We start from the raw sequence: 15,003 nt of genomic DNA, 5'->3' as shown, positions 1-15,003 counted from the left end.
TGGACCTGAATTGAACCACCACAAATGGTTAAAATGATAAATGTTACACATCCATCCATCATCCACCTATCCACTCACCACCCATCTATCCATCTATCCATCCTTTATCATCCATGCATCTAACTTCCCACTCACCCATCTATTCATCTATCCATCCATTTATCAGCCACCCATCCATCCGTCACCCATGCATCTATCTTCCCATCCATCATGGTTTTTGGTTTGTTGAGGGAAAGTCTCACTACATAGCTCACAATGGCCTGGACCTTGCTGTGTAGCCAAATCCAGCCTGAAATTCATGATCCTCCTACCTAAGACTCTCCACGTCTGGAGTTATTATACTTACTTTACGATGTTTAAAAACCATTTCACACACACCCCCATTTGAGGTGGGTTTTTCCTCTTCCCAGGAGGAACTCTGCCCCACTCACCCCCACAGAACAGGAAGGGAGAAACAGAGAACTAGGCCCTGGCCACACCCACAGAGAACTTGTGGGAAGTGAGCTGTCCAGCCGGTGCCGCCCACAAGGCCAGAGCTCTTGCTCTGCTGCTCTGTGCTGGACTGAGCTTTTTCCCACAAAGATATCAAACTTTAATTAGAGGGGAAAATGGCTGGGGATATAGCTCAGTTAGTGGAATGTTTGTGTAGCGTGCCTCAAGCCCTAGATTTGATCCCTAACCTGTCATCTCAGTATTCAGATGGTGGAGGCAAGAGGATCAGAAAGTTCAAGGTTATCCTTAGCTACAAAATGAGTTATAGGCCAGCCTAATCTACAGAGTGAGTTCCAGGATAGTCAAGGCTACACAGAGAAAACCTGTCTCAAAAAACAAAAAACAAAAAAAAACAAAAAACAAAACAAAAAAACAACAATGAGGAGCCGGGCAGTGGTGGCGCATGCCTTTAATCCCAGCACTCGGAAGGCAGAGGCAGGCAGATCTCTGAGTTCGAAGCCAGCCTGGTCCACAGAGCGAGATCCAGGGCAGACACCAAAACTACACAGAGAAACCTTGTTTTGAAAAACAAACAAACAAACAAACAATGAGGGAAGGAAAGACAGCCCAGTTCAAGTGTTTGATCTGACAGTCCATCCTGTGCCTTCAGCCACATTACCCCATCTCTTTGAGATGTTCCCTCTCAATACAAACATACCTTGTGGGCCACGCAGTCCTGTAGCTCAATATCCAGCTCGAGGTTCTCACTCTCTGCAGACAGGTCAGTCAGGACATCCTGTGAATGTGGAGAGGGCAATGTCAGCCTGTGGAGCTGCACAGTGGGCAAAGGCCGCACGTGTTGGGACTGAGGGCCAGGACATTCTATGCAATGGCAGGCAGTGCGGTCGGAACGCTGGGAGAGATGTGTCCAGCCTCCGCGGGGAACACAGCTGAAGTGGGAAGCCAGCTGGGTGCCAGGCGGGAATGGCCGTGATGGAAGGGACATCTAGAAACACCTCTGTCTTGCGCACTGCAATCTAAGGACCTCCCCAGCCCAGAGCACGAACTGGGGTTTGAACAAAGCCCTGTTTCTGTCCTCTGGAACCCACACTCAATGGCTCACCAAACAACAATGATGCTGATAGGAGAGTTAGGATGAGTGGCTGGGCTGAACCTGAAGGAAAGCGGAATAACCATCCTCTCAGGGGACAAGCACCTCCCTGGGCTCCATGCTATTTTGGTTTCTGTTTGAAACAGGGTCTCACAGTGTAGCCCAGGCTAGCTTTGAATTCCTCTTGCCTCCTTCTCCCGTCCTGGGACTGCAGGCATGTACCACCATGCCCGGCTTACTCCTACATGATAAAAAGGCCCTCAGGAGATTTCCTGGGGACACCTGGCATACTTAGTGCTGTGACAGACTGGGACTAGGAAACGGTGGCCAGGCAAGTCACAGAGCATCCACCAGGCTGACAGGGAACAAGCACGCTGAGGAAAGCCGTGCACACTGGAGGTTTCTAGAGAAGGAGGGGGAAAGCTGAGGCTGGGCACAGCATAAAGGGCAGACCGGAGCAGGTGGCATTGAGTGCAGCTTGTATTCCGGCACTTGGGGACACTTGGGAGCAACACAGGAAAGAAACGGATTGACCAGGATGGTGAGAAAGGCACAGGCAGGGACTGCGATGATGGGAAACCTCTCTTTCAGTGCAGGGAACAAACCGGTCAGAACAAGGGCTGGGAAAGGAGGATACAGCCAGACAGCCTGAGGCTGTGAGATCTGAGCTGATTGGCTGAGCAAGGAGTGATGGATACGACTAAGGACTGAACTCAGGCCTTCTGCCTGGCATGTTAAGCGCTCTACCTCGAGTCATACCCACAGCCTCTGAAAGGGAGATGCTAGGCAGGTGCTCCCCTGCTGCATTATATGCCCAGGAATCTTAAACTAGCTCTCACTATGGAGCCTTGGCTGGCTCGGAGCTCACTGTGTAGACCAGGCCGGCTTCTAACTCTCAGAGACCTGCCTATCTCTGTCTCCTAAGGGCTAGAATTAAAAGTTGTGACACTACCATGTCCACCCCACAGCCCACTTTATTATTATTTTTTATGTGTATGGGTATTTGCTTACATATATGTCTGCGTATCACATGCATGCCTGATACCCAAAGACCAGAAAAGGGTGCCGGATCCCCTGGAAATGGAGTCACAGATGGTTGTGAGCTGCTATGTAGGTGCTGGGAATAGATCCTCTGAAAGAGCAGCCAGTGTTCTTGGGCTGAGCCCTTGATAAAGGGTCTAAGTTGCTCAGGCCGGCCCTAAACTTGTTTCAGCCTTCGAAGTAGCTGGACTAGAGGCCTGTCCTGCATGCTCAGCAGTAACACTGGCCCTTCCCAGACACACAAGGAAGAACCGGGAAGTGAGAGCGAGGGGTGGCAGAGAAGAAACCAGAAAGCAGATGTTAAAAGAGGGAAGAGAGCTGGACAAGAAGTGGAGGCGGGAGAGACCTGGAGGTGGACAAGGGGCTCACTGTACCCCGAGAAGCACATGGTGACTGGAGGAAGGGAGGGCTTGAAGAGAATCCCCAGAAGAACTTGACACTATGTGACTTTTTTTTTTTTAATTTTTGTGTGTATGTGTGCATGTGCACATCTGTGTGTATGAATGCAGGTGCATGTGTGCCATGGCCCAGGTATGGCCATTGGATCAGATAACCCCTCAGATGTCAGCCTTCACCTCCACCTTGTTTGAGGCAGCGTCTCTTGTTGGCTGAGGGAGACTGAGGGAGACGCCAAGCTATCTGGCCCTTGGGATTCCAAAGACTCTCCTGTTTTCATCTCCCATTTTGCTGTAGGAGAGCTGGGGTCACAGATGTGCTACTGCCCCTGGCTTTTATGTGGGTTCTAGGGATTGTATGCAGGTCCTCACCCTTCCCCTCAAAGCACTTTATCACTGAGCCATCTCCCAAACCTCCGAAGAGGTGGGAACACAGGAGTGTGCCACCATACATGGCTTAGTGTGTCTTCTGACAAAAGACTGATCTTACCATCCCATCTGGTTCTGGGTACAGAAATCAGAGGGCGGGCTCCCTGGGCATGGGGCGCATCTGGGCACATCTAAGGAGGGTCAGCAGGAGGTGACCCAAGCAGGTATCCCTTGAGCCTGTCTTGGAATGTGTTGGCACCTCTGATGCCAACAGCTGGTAGTTAACTGGGAACCTCCCCCCAGGTTTCATCAAGTCCGTGTTCACAGCCCACACTCGCTTCCTGGCTTCAAGGCTTTCTCGGCTGCCTCACACAGTGGCTTCCTCTGTTCCTAACAAAGCTTTCCTCTGAGCCCCCCCACCTGTGTCCCAGTCTCTGCTCCGACTCAGTGCCCAGACCTGAATCTGTCACACACAGCAGCATTACCTGGAGAGACATGGTCCCTCTCACGGCGACCACAACGGCCTCCTTCCTGTGATCCAGAACCACTATGAAGGGCAGCTCATACACCTGGGAGAGAAGAAACCAGCAAAGGCCTGACTCACGGGGACACAGAGCATCTCCCTCTGTCCTCCTGCCTCAGCCTCCCAAGTGCTGGGATTATAGGTACACACCACCACACATGGCAACTTCAGGACGTTTTTTGTTTTCCTTAAATTACATTTATCCATTTATTCTATGTGAAGAGGGTGTGTGTGTGTGTGTGTGTGTGTGTGTGTGTGTGTGTGTGTCCGTCCACACGTCACAGCATGTGTGAAGAAATTAGAAGACAACTTGAGAGAGCTCAGTCTCCTTCTCTTGTATGGGTCCCAGGGACTGAACTTGGATCCTCAGTCTTGGAGGCAGACACCTTTACCCACTGAGCCATCTCACCAGTCCGACGACGGAAATCTTAAAAAGTTCTGCCAGGAGATTCTGTGGGCCACGGAGTCTGAAAACAGTTGCACTCCACCAAAACAGCAGTTTGGTTTTGGAGCAGAGAAGAGGTTGGAGAGCTACTGAGCAACACTAACTACAGATTTGAAGCTGGTAGGGGCGTGTGTGTGTGTGTGTGTGTGTGTGTGTGTGTGTGTGTGTGTGTTTGTGCGTGCGCGCGCGCACACACGCGCGCGCGTGCTCATAGAGGGTGACTGCTATGAAGAATAATCCATGCCAGGCCTTGTGGTGCAGACTGGCATTCCCAGTTGTTTAAGAAGCTGAGGCTGAGACAGAAGGAAAACAAATTCAAGGGTCACAGACTAAGTTCCAGGCCAGCATGGCAACTTAGTGAGAGCATCTCAAAATAAAAAGTAAAAAGAAGGATGGGGATTAGCAAGATGGTTCAGTGATTGAGACATTCACTGATGAGCCTGATAACCTGAGTTCAATACCCAGGACCCATATGCACACATGCATGCATGTACACACACACACACGCCCTCCTACCACTAGATCTCAAAGAACTCTAGGACCCACATCTAGACACACCCTATTTGAGACAATACCTTGTCGTGAAAGCTGATGTGAATGAAGTCCCTGTACTGCAGCCCGGTCGTCTTCAGGATGGAGGCAAAGTGGCAGTGGTGCTGGTCCCCTTCGACTGCATCATATTCTGTCTCTGTGCTTCTGCAACTAAAGGGAAGACAGAGAGGTGACGGGCAGTCTGAGCCCCTCACCAGTGCACAGTGACCCCCACTACAGGACTGAACTAGAAAGTTCAGGAGGGGAGGGACGACCACTTCTAAGCCATTCTAACGAATGTTTCTCTCGAGTAGCAGGAGATGGAATCCATGGTCTTGCAATGGGGCAAACACCTTCATTGAGCTACATTCTTGACTTTCATTCACTCACTCACTCATTTGTGTGTGTGTGTGTGTGTGTGTGTGTGTGTGCGCACATGCATCCATGGAGGCCTGAGGACATGGGATTTCCTACTCTGTCATTCTGCGTTAATTCCTTTGAGACAGGGTGTGTCACTGAACTGGAGCAAGGCTGGAAGCCAGCAAGCCCCAGGGATCCTCCTGTCTCTCCCTCAACCCCACAACAGGGGACACAGGCAGAGTCTGAACAAGCTTTTCTATGTGGATGCCGGGGCTTTGAACTCAAGGCCTCGTGCTTGAATGGCGAGCACTTTACTCACGGACCTTGTATAAGACACAAGGATACCGAAGTCAGAAGCACTGGGGACTGACTGTGAGAAAAAACTGCCCTGTGGCTGGGTCTGAGAGCTCCAGAGAGTGAAAAGTGACAGAAATATGGTATGAGAAACGTCAAGCAAAATTTCTGTGGCTGGGGCCAGGGAAAGGGTTTAGCAGGTCAAGGCACCTGCTGGCAAGCCTCACGACCGGAGTTCGATCCCTGGGATGGGATCTACATGACAGAAGGAGAGAATAAACTCCTGAAAGCTCTGACATCCACGTACACACATGCACACAAAACAAAGCGTAGTTAAATGTTTTTTTCTTGAACTGTCGAACTGTCCATCATCAGGAAGTCCCGAAGCACCCCAGAGGGGACGGACACGCCTGGCACTTAGATCTTGTCTGTAATTAGCAAGGCAAAGGGCAGAACCGCTCCAGGGCAAGCACAGGACGCAGTTTCAATTCCTTTCATCAGGAACCTTCCATCAAAGCCAAGACGGCTCAGTGGGTGAAGGTGCTTGTTGAGTGATTTCACCTGAGTTCAATCCCAGAACCCACGGGGAGGGAGGGAACCAACTCCTGAATGCTGTCTTCTGACCTCCACATGTCTCCACACATGTCTCCGGCACATGTTAATGATAAATGAAACTCGAAAATTTTCCATCAGAAATGCAGGAAGAGGCCGTATGTGGTGGCACACATTTGTAATCCTAGCACTCGGAGGTGGAGGCGGGAGGATCAGGAGTTCAAGGTTATCCTTGGCTACGTGAAATTCCATCTCAAAACCACCAGAAAAAAACAAAACAAAAAAAACAAAAAAAAAATCCTCAAACAAGTAACTAGGGAAGTGCTCAGAGTGACAGGGACCCATCAAAAGGACACAGGAACCAGCCTGTGCAGTCAGGTTGGGGCATGTGACTACCAGATACTAATTATAGAAACGACAGCAACGAACCACGGCTGTGAATGAAGCAAGAAGCACGAGTGGGAACCGAGAGCAAGGAGCAGGCAATCAAAGTTCGCTGTACAGCGGAAGAAACCGGGATTTGAGAAAAACAGCCAAGTTCCCACCCACTCCAGTCATGACCGACTTACAAAAGAACAAAGGGATGCTAAGTCTGGACCTGGTGGCTGAGGGCTCAGCTCAATGCGAGGATTCCATCTTAGCACGAAGGCCCTGGGTTCTAGCAGCAAGAAAGAAGGAAAGCGGGGCTGATGAGGTGGTTTAGTGGGTAAAGAGTGCTTGCCGTGCAAACAAGAGGACCAGAGTTCAAATCCACAGAGTCCATGCAGCATGCCAGGTGTGGCTGTGAAAGTGCCTGGAACCCAGCACCGTGAGGTGATGGGGTGGAGACAGGGGGATGGCTCCAGGTTCAGGGAGAGACCCTATCCTAAGAGAATAAAGTGGAGAGAAGCAGAGCAGGTCACCGATATCCTCCTCTGGTCTCAGAACCCACACACCGGCATGTGCACACACATCATACACATCTGGACATGCTCCGCTGTCATACATTACACATATACACATTATTGGCATGAGAAGAACTCAAATACAAGTTACCAGCTAGTTAATAATCAATGACAATATTCTTGACTTTTATGATTTTACTGCAAATGAATGTCCTGAGCAAATTCAGCCAAGTTGTTAACAGACAGAGAAGCATGAGACATTGGCTCGGCCGGAAAGGTACTTGCCGCCAAGCCTGATGATCTGAGTTTGATTCCCAGGACCCACACAGAGTGTGATAATATATTTTTCTTAAAATCCCTCTTGCCTTCAGAGAGTGAACATTTTCCAGACCTTGCAATCAAGTTAATAAAATGCCCTGAAAAGCTGGGCATGGTGGCGCATGCCTTTAATCCCATCCCTCAACCTGCTGTCCGACTGTGTACTCAGCCTGCCCTTAAGGGAACTAACCTTAATATGCCTTGTATTTCCCATGTAATCAGCTTCTACAACCTAAGCTGAATGCACAGTTCCACTCTTAAACTATTTACTCTTCCATGCTGACCCAGAATAATGGAGGTATATGTGTGCTGTGGTAATCATTGGCTGAAGCAGCCACCAGGTTGAGAGTGACCTTCAACGATGACTATCCCATAAATGTTGGAAGCAACATGTAGATATAGGTTGGTAACATCTATATGTGGTTCTGAGTGCTGTTCTGGGTCAGCTGGTGTCGGTGAAATTTTTTTAAAAGTTGCAAGTGCCAGGTGTGGCAACCCATGCCTTTAATCCCAGCACTTGGGAGGCAGAGGCAATCATCTTGGTGAGTTTGAGGCCAGCATGGTCTACATAACGAGCTTCCTTCAGGCCAGCCAGGGGCAACATAAACCTTGTCTTAAAAAAAAAAAAAAGAGATAAAGCATGAAGTCTGAGGACACAGGACGTGGTGAGTCATGGCTCTAGGCAAATTCTAGATAAAGGACTTAGGACTTCTTCTTTCTATTCTTGAATGTCGATTTTTTTTTTTTTTTCTTTTAGAGAAAACACTTCATGAAAGCATGGCACTAGGCCGACCTACCAGCCGCCACCGATCCTGCACAGCCCGGTGAACGGGTTTCTGTAGATGTAGAGGGGCCATCCATAGGCGGCGGCTGCGAACGGCATGTAGTGGTGGCAGTTTTCCACTTCTGCATCCAAGTCGGCCTCCTGGGGGAGAGATGGGAGAAAACCCTTTTTGCGTGAGACAGCCATGGAAAGGTCTAACACAGAGATCTGTGTGTGTGCACTCAGGGTGGGCACGTGCGTCCCACAGCACGAGCCTCATTCAGGTCTGTCGTCTGTCCCTGCCTCCTACCTTGTTGGAAAAACCATGTTTGCTGGATCCCCCCAGCTAGCTGGTCCTCCAGCCTCTCAGAGTCTCCTGTCTCCATCCTGCTGTAGGAACCCCGGGATTACAGAAGCACTCCATACCGAGTCCTGCTTTACGTGAATTCCGAGAATCTGAACTCGATCGGCCCACTGGGCCACCCACCCCCACACTAAGACCTTAACCCTGAACTCTGACCTCTAACCCTTCCTGCTCTTTTCCTCCTTGACTCTCAAAAAGACTCCTTTTCTCTCCATGTGTATCTGTGGGGCACCTGCGTGCATGTGTGTTCACAAGGGTGTGGGCACTTGTGTGTGCCTCCGTGTGCATGTGGAGGCCCAAGGTTCACATCAAGAATCTTCTTCACTCTCCCACCTTATTCACCCAGGCAGGGTCTTTGACTCAAACCCAGAGGTCACTGACTTGAGTAGTCTCCCTAGCCAGCTTGCTCAAGGATACTCACCCCTATTTTCACCCTCCAACACTAGAATTACAGATGAGCGCCATCACACCCACCCAGCATTGACCTGGGTTCTGGGGACCCAAACTCCAGCCCGCACACCTGTGTGGTAAGTGCCTGACAGCTGAGCTTGTCTCTCCAGCCTCTTACAGGGGAAAAATTGTTCTTTGTTTTGTTTTGAAGACAGGGTCTCTCTGTGTACCCCTGGCTGTCCTGTCCTTGCTATATAGACGAGGCTAGCCTAGAACTCAGAGAGATCCACCTGCCTCTGCCTCCTGAGTGCTAGGATCAAAGGCGTGTGCCACCACATCTAGCACTCTTGTTTCTTGAGACAAGGTCTCAGTATGCATCTCTGGCTGACCTGGAACTCTCAGATTCACCTGCTTCTAAAAAGCTGGTTTTTCAATAGCCCCGGTGGACTCCACCGGAAATGTGGTGAGGGAGGGAGGCAGGGATCCCTGGTGAGTCTTCTGGCTCTTGTGGGAGCTTCCTGCCTGGAGTGCTTCATGGCTTTCCACCCAGAAACATGGATATTGTCAACATCTGGAGGAGGCGCGTCACTGGGGGAGGGCTTTGAGGTTTCAAAAGACACGAGTCTCCCAGTAGCTCTCTCCTTGCCTTATGGCTGTGTCTCAAGATGTGACTACACTCCAGTACCAAGCTTGCCTGCCTGCTGCTGACAGTCATGAGTTCTAGACCTCTACAGGTGTAAGCCCCAAATAAACACTTTCTTTCCTAAGTTGCCTTGGTCCTGATATATTATCACAGCAACAGAAAAGTAAGACATGAATTCCTGCCTGGAGGAATCCCAGCAGCATGGGTGCAGTCGCTGCCTGGATGCCATGGCAGAGGCAGAGGGGACACACACAGTCTAGGGCTTCTCTGTGTTATTTTTATTTTTGCTGTTGTTGTTTGTTTTCAAGGGTCTGGGGACACAGCTCAGTGGTGTAAATCTGCCCAGTATGTACAAGACTCTGAGTTCCGCACCCAGCAACACAAGAAGGGAAGGAGGAAGACAGAGACAGAGGGAGGAAGTGGGGAGGGGAAAGGGAAGGAAAAAAGGGGAAGGAAAGAAGAGTGAGTTAGCTTTGTCTGTTCTACTGTATAACCCGGGGTGGCCTGGAACTCACAATCCTACTGCCTCTGCCCCCTATTGCTCAAACAGCAGGTATGCACTGCCAGGCCTGGCATGACTTCCTCTTTGGAAACCATAAAGACCCATGGCAGGAAAAATTTCACCAAGCAAAGCTTGAACTGTTTCTGTTTCCTAGACCTAGAGAAGAAAACACACTCTGATGTGACTCAGGCCCCACCCTGGAAGGAATTCTTCCGGGACATAGAACCAAATATTGAATTTCCTACAGTGTAACCTAGACAACAAGACGGAAGTGGGCTTCCGGTACCTGGAATCTAGCTGAGAAAGTTGGGTTTCGGTTCAAAGGCTACTGGAACTATTCTTGGCTACGTCTCTATTCTCTCTACTCCCGTCTGTCTGTCTGTCTGTCTCTCATTCCTCCCCCTTTCCCTCTCCTTCTCTTTTCTTACACAGGGTCTATGTCTAGCCTGGGACTCCCTCTATAGCCCAGGATAGTCTCCTACTCACAAACCTCCTGCTTCATCCTCCTGAGAGTTCCACGCCCAGCTTTAGCTGCGTGACCCTGAAGACCTACACGGAAGCGTGAACATCAGAGGTGTTTTCTGTCATTACCTGAGACTGCCCTGGAAAGTGGGTGACAACCTCCCGAGGCTCCAGGCTGTTGTTGATATTGTCCTGTTGCTGGTGGAGAAGAGTGAAGCCTGCTGCAATATCACTGGGCACCAGGTCTGTGTCCTGGATGGGAAAGCACAACGTCCTGCCGTAAAACCCATCAGACTGCCCAGAAACCCCTTAGCACTGAACAGAGTTCACAGGCAGAGATGCGAGTACACGGGGACATTACATAGAAAAGGGTATTTATTAATTCTTGTTTATCTGAGACAGCTGGGGTGGCCTCCAGCTCACTAAGTAGTTAAAGATGACCTGGAATTCCAGATCCTCCTGCCTCCACTTCCCAAGTATAAGCATGCGCCACCACACCCAGCTTGTTTTGAGGCAGGGTCTCTCTTATACTTGCTGAACTGTGTACTCCAGGCTCGCTAGTCTAGGGGCTTCCATCTTACCACAGGAGTGCTGGGATTAAAGGCATGCACCACCACGCCTGGCATCCTCATTTCTTTTTTTTTTTTTTTTTTTTTTTTTTAAAGATTTATTTATTATGTATACAGTGTTCTGCTTGCATGCCAGAAGAGGGTGTCAGATCTCATTACAGATGGTTGTGAGCCACCATGTGGTTGCTGGGAATTGAACTCAGGACCTCTGCAAGAACAGCCAGTGCTCTTAACCTCTGAGCCATCTCTCCAGCCCCCGGCATCCTCATTTCTTAAGTTGATGTGAAGTTTGCATTGATACACACTCTGTGGCAGATTCACGAGGTTGAGCATATGATTACTGGGTACATTGTGCCAAGAAAAAAAAAATCAGAAAGCAGTAAAACACTAGTGAGACTTCTCGTGTGGACAAATACTGAAGTCAGAAACCCTCTACCAGCTGGGCCTGGCGGCACATGCTCAGAACTGCAGGACCCAGACAGCTAAGGCACGAGGATGGCAAGTTCAGGACTAGCCTGAGCTATACAATGAGTCCTTGTGTCAAAAAGAAAGGAAGCAAAGGAGGGAAGGAGGGAGGGAGGGCGGGCAGATCAGCAGGCCACAAGAAGACCGCCTCAGTAGGTAAAGGCACTTGCTGTCAAGCCTGATGACCTGAGTCTGATCCCCGGAACACACAGGGGAGAAGGAGAGAACCAACTCCTGCAAGCTGTCCTCTGGCCTCCACATATGTCATACATGTACCCACATACACAAATAAGTGTAATTAAAAATGAAAGAAACTAAACTTCCCCATCATCAGCAGACACTTGTAGCCCACAGGAAGGACCACTGGGCCTCTGACGGACAAAGAGATGTCTGTGATCCACCTCCAGCCCTGTATAAAACTTGCCTTGGAGCCAGGTGGCAGAGGTGGTGGTGGTGGTGGTGGTGGTGGTGGTGGTGGTGGTGGTGGGAGGCGGCAGCGTTGCACGCCTTTAATCCTGGCACTGGGGAGTCAGAGGCAGGTGGATCTCCAAGTTCGAGGCCAGGCAGGTCTACAGCCAGGGCTACACAGAGAAACCCTGTCTCGAAACAACATCAATAACAAAAAACCTGTCTTGGCAGAGCATACCTGGGATCTCCATGCTCAGGAGACAGAGGCAGAAGGACCAGGAATTCAAGGTCATCTCCAGCTATATAGTGAATTCAAGGTCAGTCTCAGCTACAGGAGACTGGTAGTGACTAGGCACCTTCTCTTCTCCTAGATATCTTGAGACTGGGTTGAAGCACTCCTGTAAAATTCAGGAACGTGGCTGGAGAGATGACTAGGTGGGTAAGAGTGCTTGTTGCTCTCGCAGAGGACTGGAGTTCAGTTCCCAGCACCCCCAGCAGGTAACTCCATGTAACCCCATCACAACTCCATGTAACTCCAGCTCCAGGGGAGCTGATACCCTCTTCTGGCCTCCTTGGGGTACCTGCATGCAGGCAGCATACACTCACACAGATGCAAGTAATAAAAATAAAAACAACTTAAAGAAAAGTTTTACAGGGCACACTTCTTGAATCCCCACTCAAAGGCCACCGCTGTGCAGCCAAGCCAGAGCAAGAGAGGTAGAGAGAGGGACAGGAAGGTGCACAGGATGTTGAAAGGAATCTTCTCTTTTCCTTGGTTTCAATACCAAAAATAATGGTAGTTACAACACATCATTACCCAAACACACACACAGAGGTGCAAGAATGAGCAAATCCAAGTCCTGGGGCCACTTCCTAGAACAGTGACTCCCTTTGTACTTCAGTCACTAGACACGGAAAGTAGTGAGAAATATTTACTCTTTACATTGTGTGTGTGTGTGTGTGTGTGTGTGTGTGTGTGTGTGTAGAGGTTACAGGACAATTTATAGGAAACGGCCCTCTCCTTCTACTTATGTGGGTCCCCGGGATTGAACTCAGGTCATCAGTCTTGGCAGCAACCGCCCTGACCTGCTGAGCCTTCTTGCTGAACTGAGAAATTCCTTTCTGATACGCCCCTCTCTGTACATTGTCTAGCTGCTGACTGAGGTGGACGGAGGAGACAGAGTCTTTCCTAATGTACACGTTGTGCTGTTTAGTCCCTTAAAAAACAATGTACAGGCTGGACTGTAATGGGCCAGTGTCAATGAAAGGACACACCTAGACATTGAAAAAGGAGTCGAGAGCCGGGCTGGGCCTCAGCTAGTACAGCACATGCCTGCCGAGATGCATAAAGATGGAAGCCTTGGGTTCCATCTTAGCACCAAAAAAACTTGGCGTGGTGGTGCATGCCTGTAACCCCAGCACTGAAGAGGTAGTTGAAGGAGGATCAGAAGTTCAAGGTCATCCTTGGCTACACAGTCAGTTTCAGGCCAGCCTGGGTTATAAGAGATCACATCTCCACAGAGCAAAACAAACAAGGGGCAGAAAAGGCTTGGCCAACCTTGCAGGCCATAACTGCTGCCTGCCAAGCCCGCCCTGCCCAAGGGGTCCAGGTCCTCAAAGCCACTTTAGGGTGGCTCACGTGGCTTTGTGCAGAGTGCTCATCTTCCCGTGGAAGCATTTACAGACACAGGAGAGAGAGACCACCGCAGATCCCTCCCGCTTACAGAGAAGTAGGTCGAGAAAAGGTCGGCCGCGCTGGAAAAGGCGACTCTGGCGTTGCTATCGTCCTGCTCCACACAACAGCAGCAGACCATCACTCTGGTCTCCCACACGCTCTTGGCGGCTGTCTTCAGGCCAGTCAATAACCGGCTTGAGTCGCTACTATCCAGGTGTTCGGGGCAGCCCGGGGGACGTGAAGACGTCTTCCCGCCCAGCGGGTCAAAGACAAAGATGACGGTGACCATGGTGGCAGCCATGACAATCCAACTACAAAAAGTAAAGCGTGGGAAAGGCTCGGTGACTGAGAAGGCTGGGTGGCCTGAGCCCCCTCCAAACACACAAACTAAGCCCTGGTTCTGTACTGCTGAAGGAGAAGCAGACCTCAGAACCTGGCACAAGCCATTTTCTTCTAGAAAGTTCCCTCCAAGGGTCCGCGAGATGACTGAGGCGAAGGTGCTTTGGGCCAAGCCTGAAGACCTGGATTTGATTTTATATCTACATGATACATGGAGAAAATCAACTCTTGCAAGTTATCCGCTGATCTCCAACATGTATCATGTCACGCACACACGTACATACATACGGCTAACTACATAAATAAAAAAGAAAGTTCCTCATGAATCCATAGCTAACCCAAATCCCACCAACATCAGAGAGTTCTGAGGAAAGCCCAGAAAGGAAACAAGGGTTGAATGGTGGGCAGCATCGCAGCCTGGACAGAAGTCACTAGAACTAGTTCTCCAGGTGCCCGACCGTGACCCAGCTATCCCTCAGTGCCCTGAGGTTCTTCATAGTAAGACAAAAAAAATTTCTACATTATCAAACACTCTGATAGGTGTTCCCTGCCCCACATTTAACTATTTCTATTTGTGTGTGGTGTATATATGTGTTCATGTGGATATGTGTGTGTGTCTCTGTGTGTGTGTGTGTGTGTGTGTGTGTGTGTGTGTGTGTGTGTGTGTGTAGAGGTCAGAAGTCAACTTCGGGGGAGGGGGATCTTCCTTGATCATTCTCCACTAATACAGGGCTCTGACTGATCATAGAGCCCAATGATGGGCTAGGCTGCCTATGTCCACCACCCAAAGTGCAGGGGATCTGAACCCAGGCCCTAAGGTTCTCGTGGCAGGCTTTACCAACTGCACCCTTTCCTCAGCCTGAACTACTTCTACACTGCCCAGGGTGTGGCGAGGCTCTGTGCACTCTCCACTACAATGACGCAGCCTCTGCTGTCCCTGCCGGTGTGCCTCAGGGATGGCAGCACCAGCTTCCATCTCCTTATTCATAACAAAAAGGGACAGAGTGGACTATGGTCAAGATCTTTAGCTTGGTGGTGGAGATGACTCAGAGGGTAAAGGACAAAATTAAAAACAAGAAGATGTGAAAACCGCACTATAAACCTTATTAGACTGCCAGGCGGCGGTGGCGCACACCTTGGATCCCAGCATTGGGGAGGCAGAAGCAGA

At 50.0% G+C, this 15,003-nt stretch overlaps 1 protein-coding gene across 2 annotated transcripts in view; it reads right to left on the bottom strand.

The window, feature by feature from the left end:
• The window catches only part of Daglb (diacylglycerol lipase beta), a 38,619-nt gene that overhangs the window by 11,771 nt on the left and 11,845 nt on the right, over window positions 1-15,003 (bottom strand). The window contains exons 4-9 of one of the 2 annotated variants that reach the window (XM_059249019.1): window positions 13,546-13,807; window positions 10,509-10,631; window positions 8,053-8,180; window positions 4,892-5,018; window positions 3,834-3,917; window positions 1,151-1,228 (exon numbers count right to left, since the gene is read on the bottom strand). In XM_059249019.1, the coding sequence (XP_059105002.1) occupies window positions 1,151-1,228; window positions 3,834-3,917; window positions 4,892-5,018; window positions 8,053-8,180; window positions 10,509-10,631; window positions 13,546-13,807 (802 nt within the window). The remainder of the gene's footprint in view (window positions 1-1,150; window positions 1,229-3,833; window positions 3,918-4,891; window positions 5,019-8,052; window positions 8,181-10,508; window positions 10,632-13,545; window positions 13,808-15,003) is intronic. The other variant, XM_059249020.1, reaches the window with a different exon arrangement.

Source organism: Peromyscus eremicus, chromosome 23 (assembly GCF_949786415.1).
Source record: "Peromyscus eremicus chromosome 23, PerEre_H2_v1, whole genome shotgun sequence".
In the NCBI taxonomy this organism is placed as follows: domain Eukaryota; kingdom Metazoa; phylum Chordata; class Mammalia; order Rodentia; family Cricetidae; genus Peromyscus; species Peromyscus eremicus.
The sequence above is the reverse complement of the archived record's forward strand: the minus strand, read 5'-3'. Positions and strand labels throughout refer to the sequence as shown.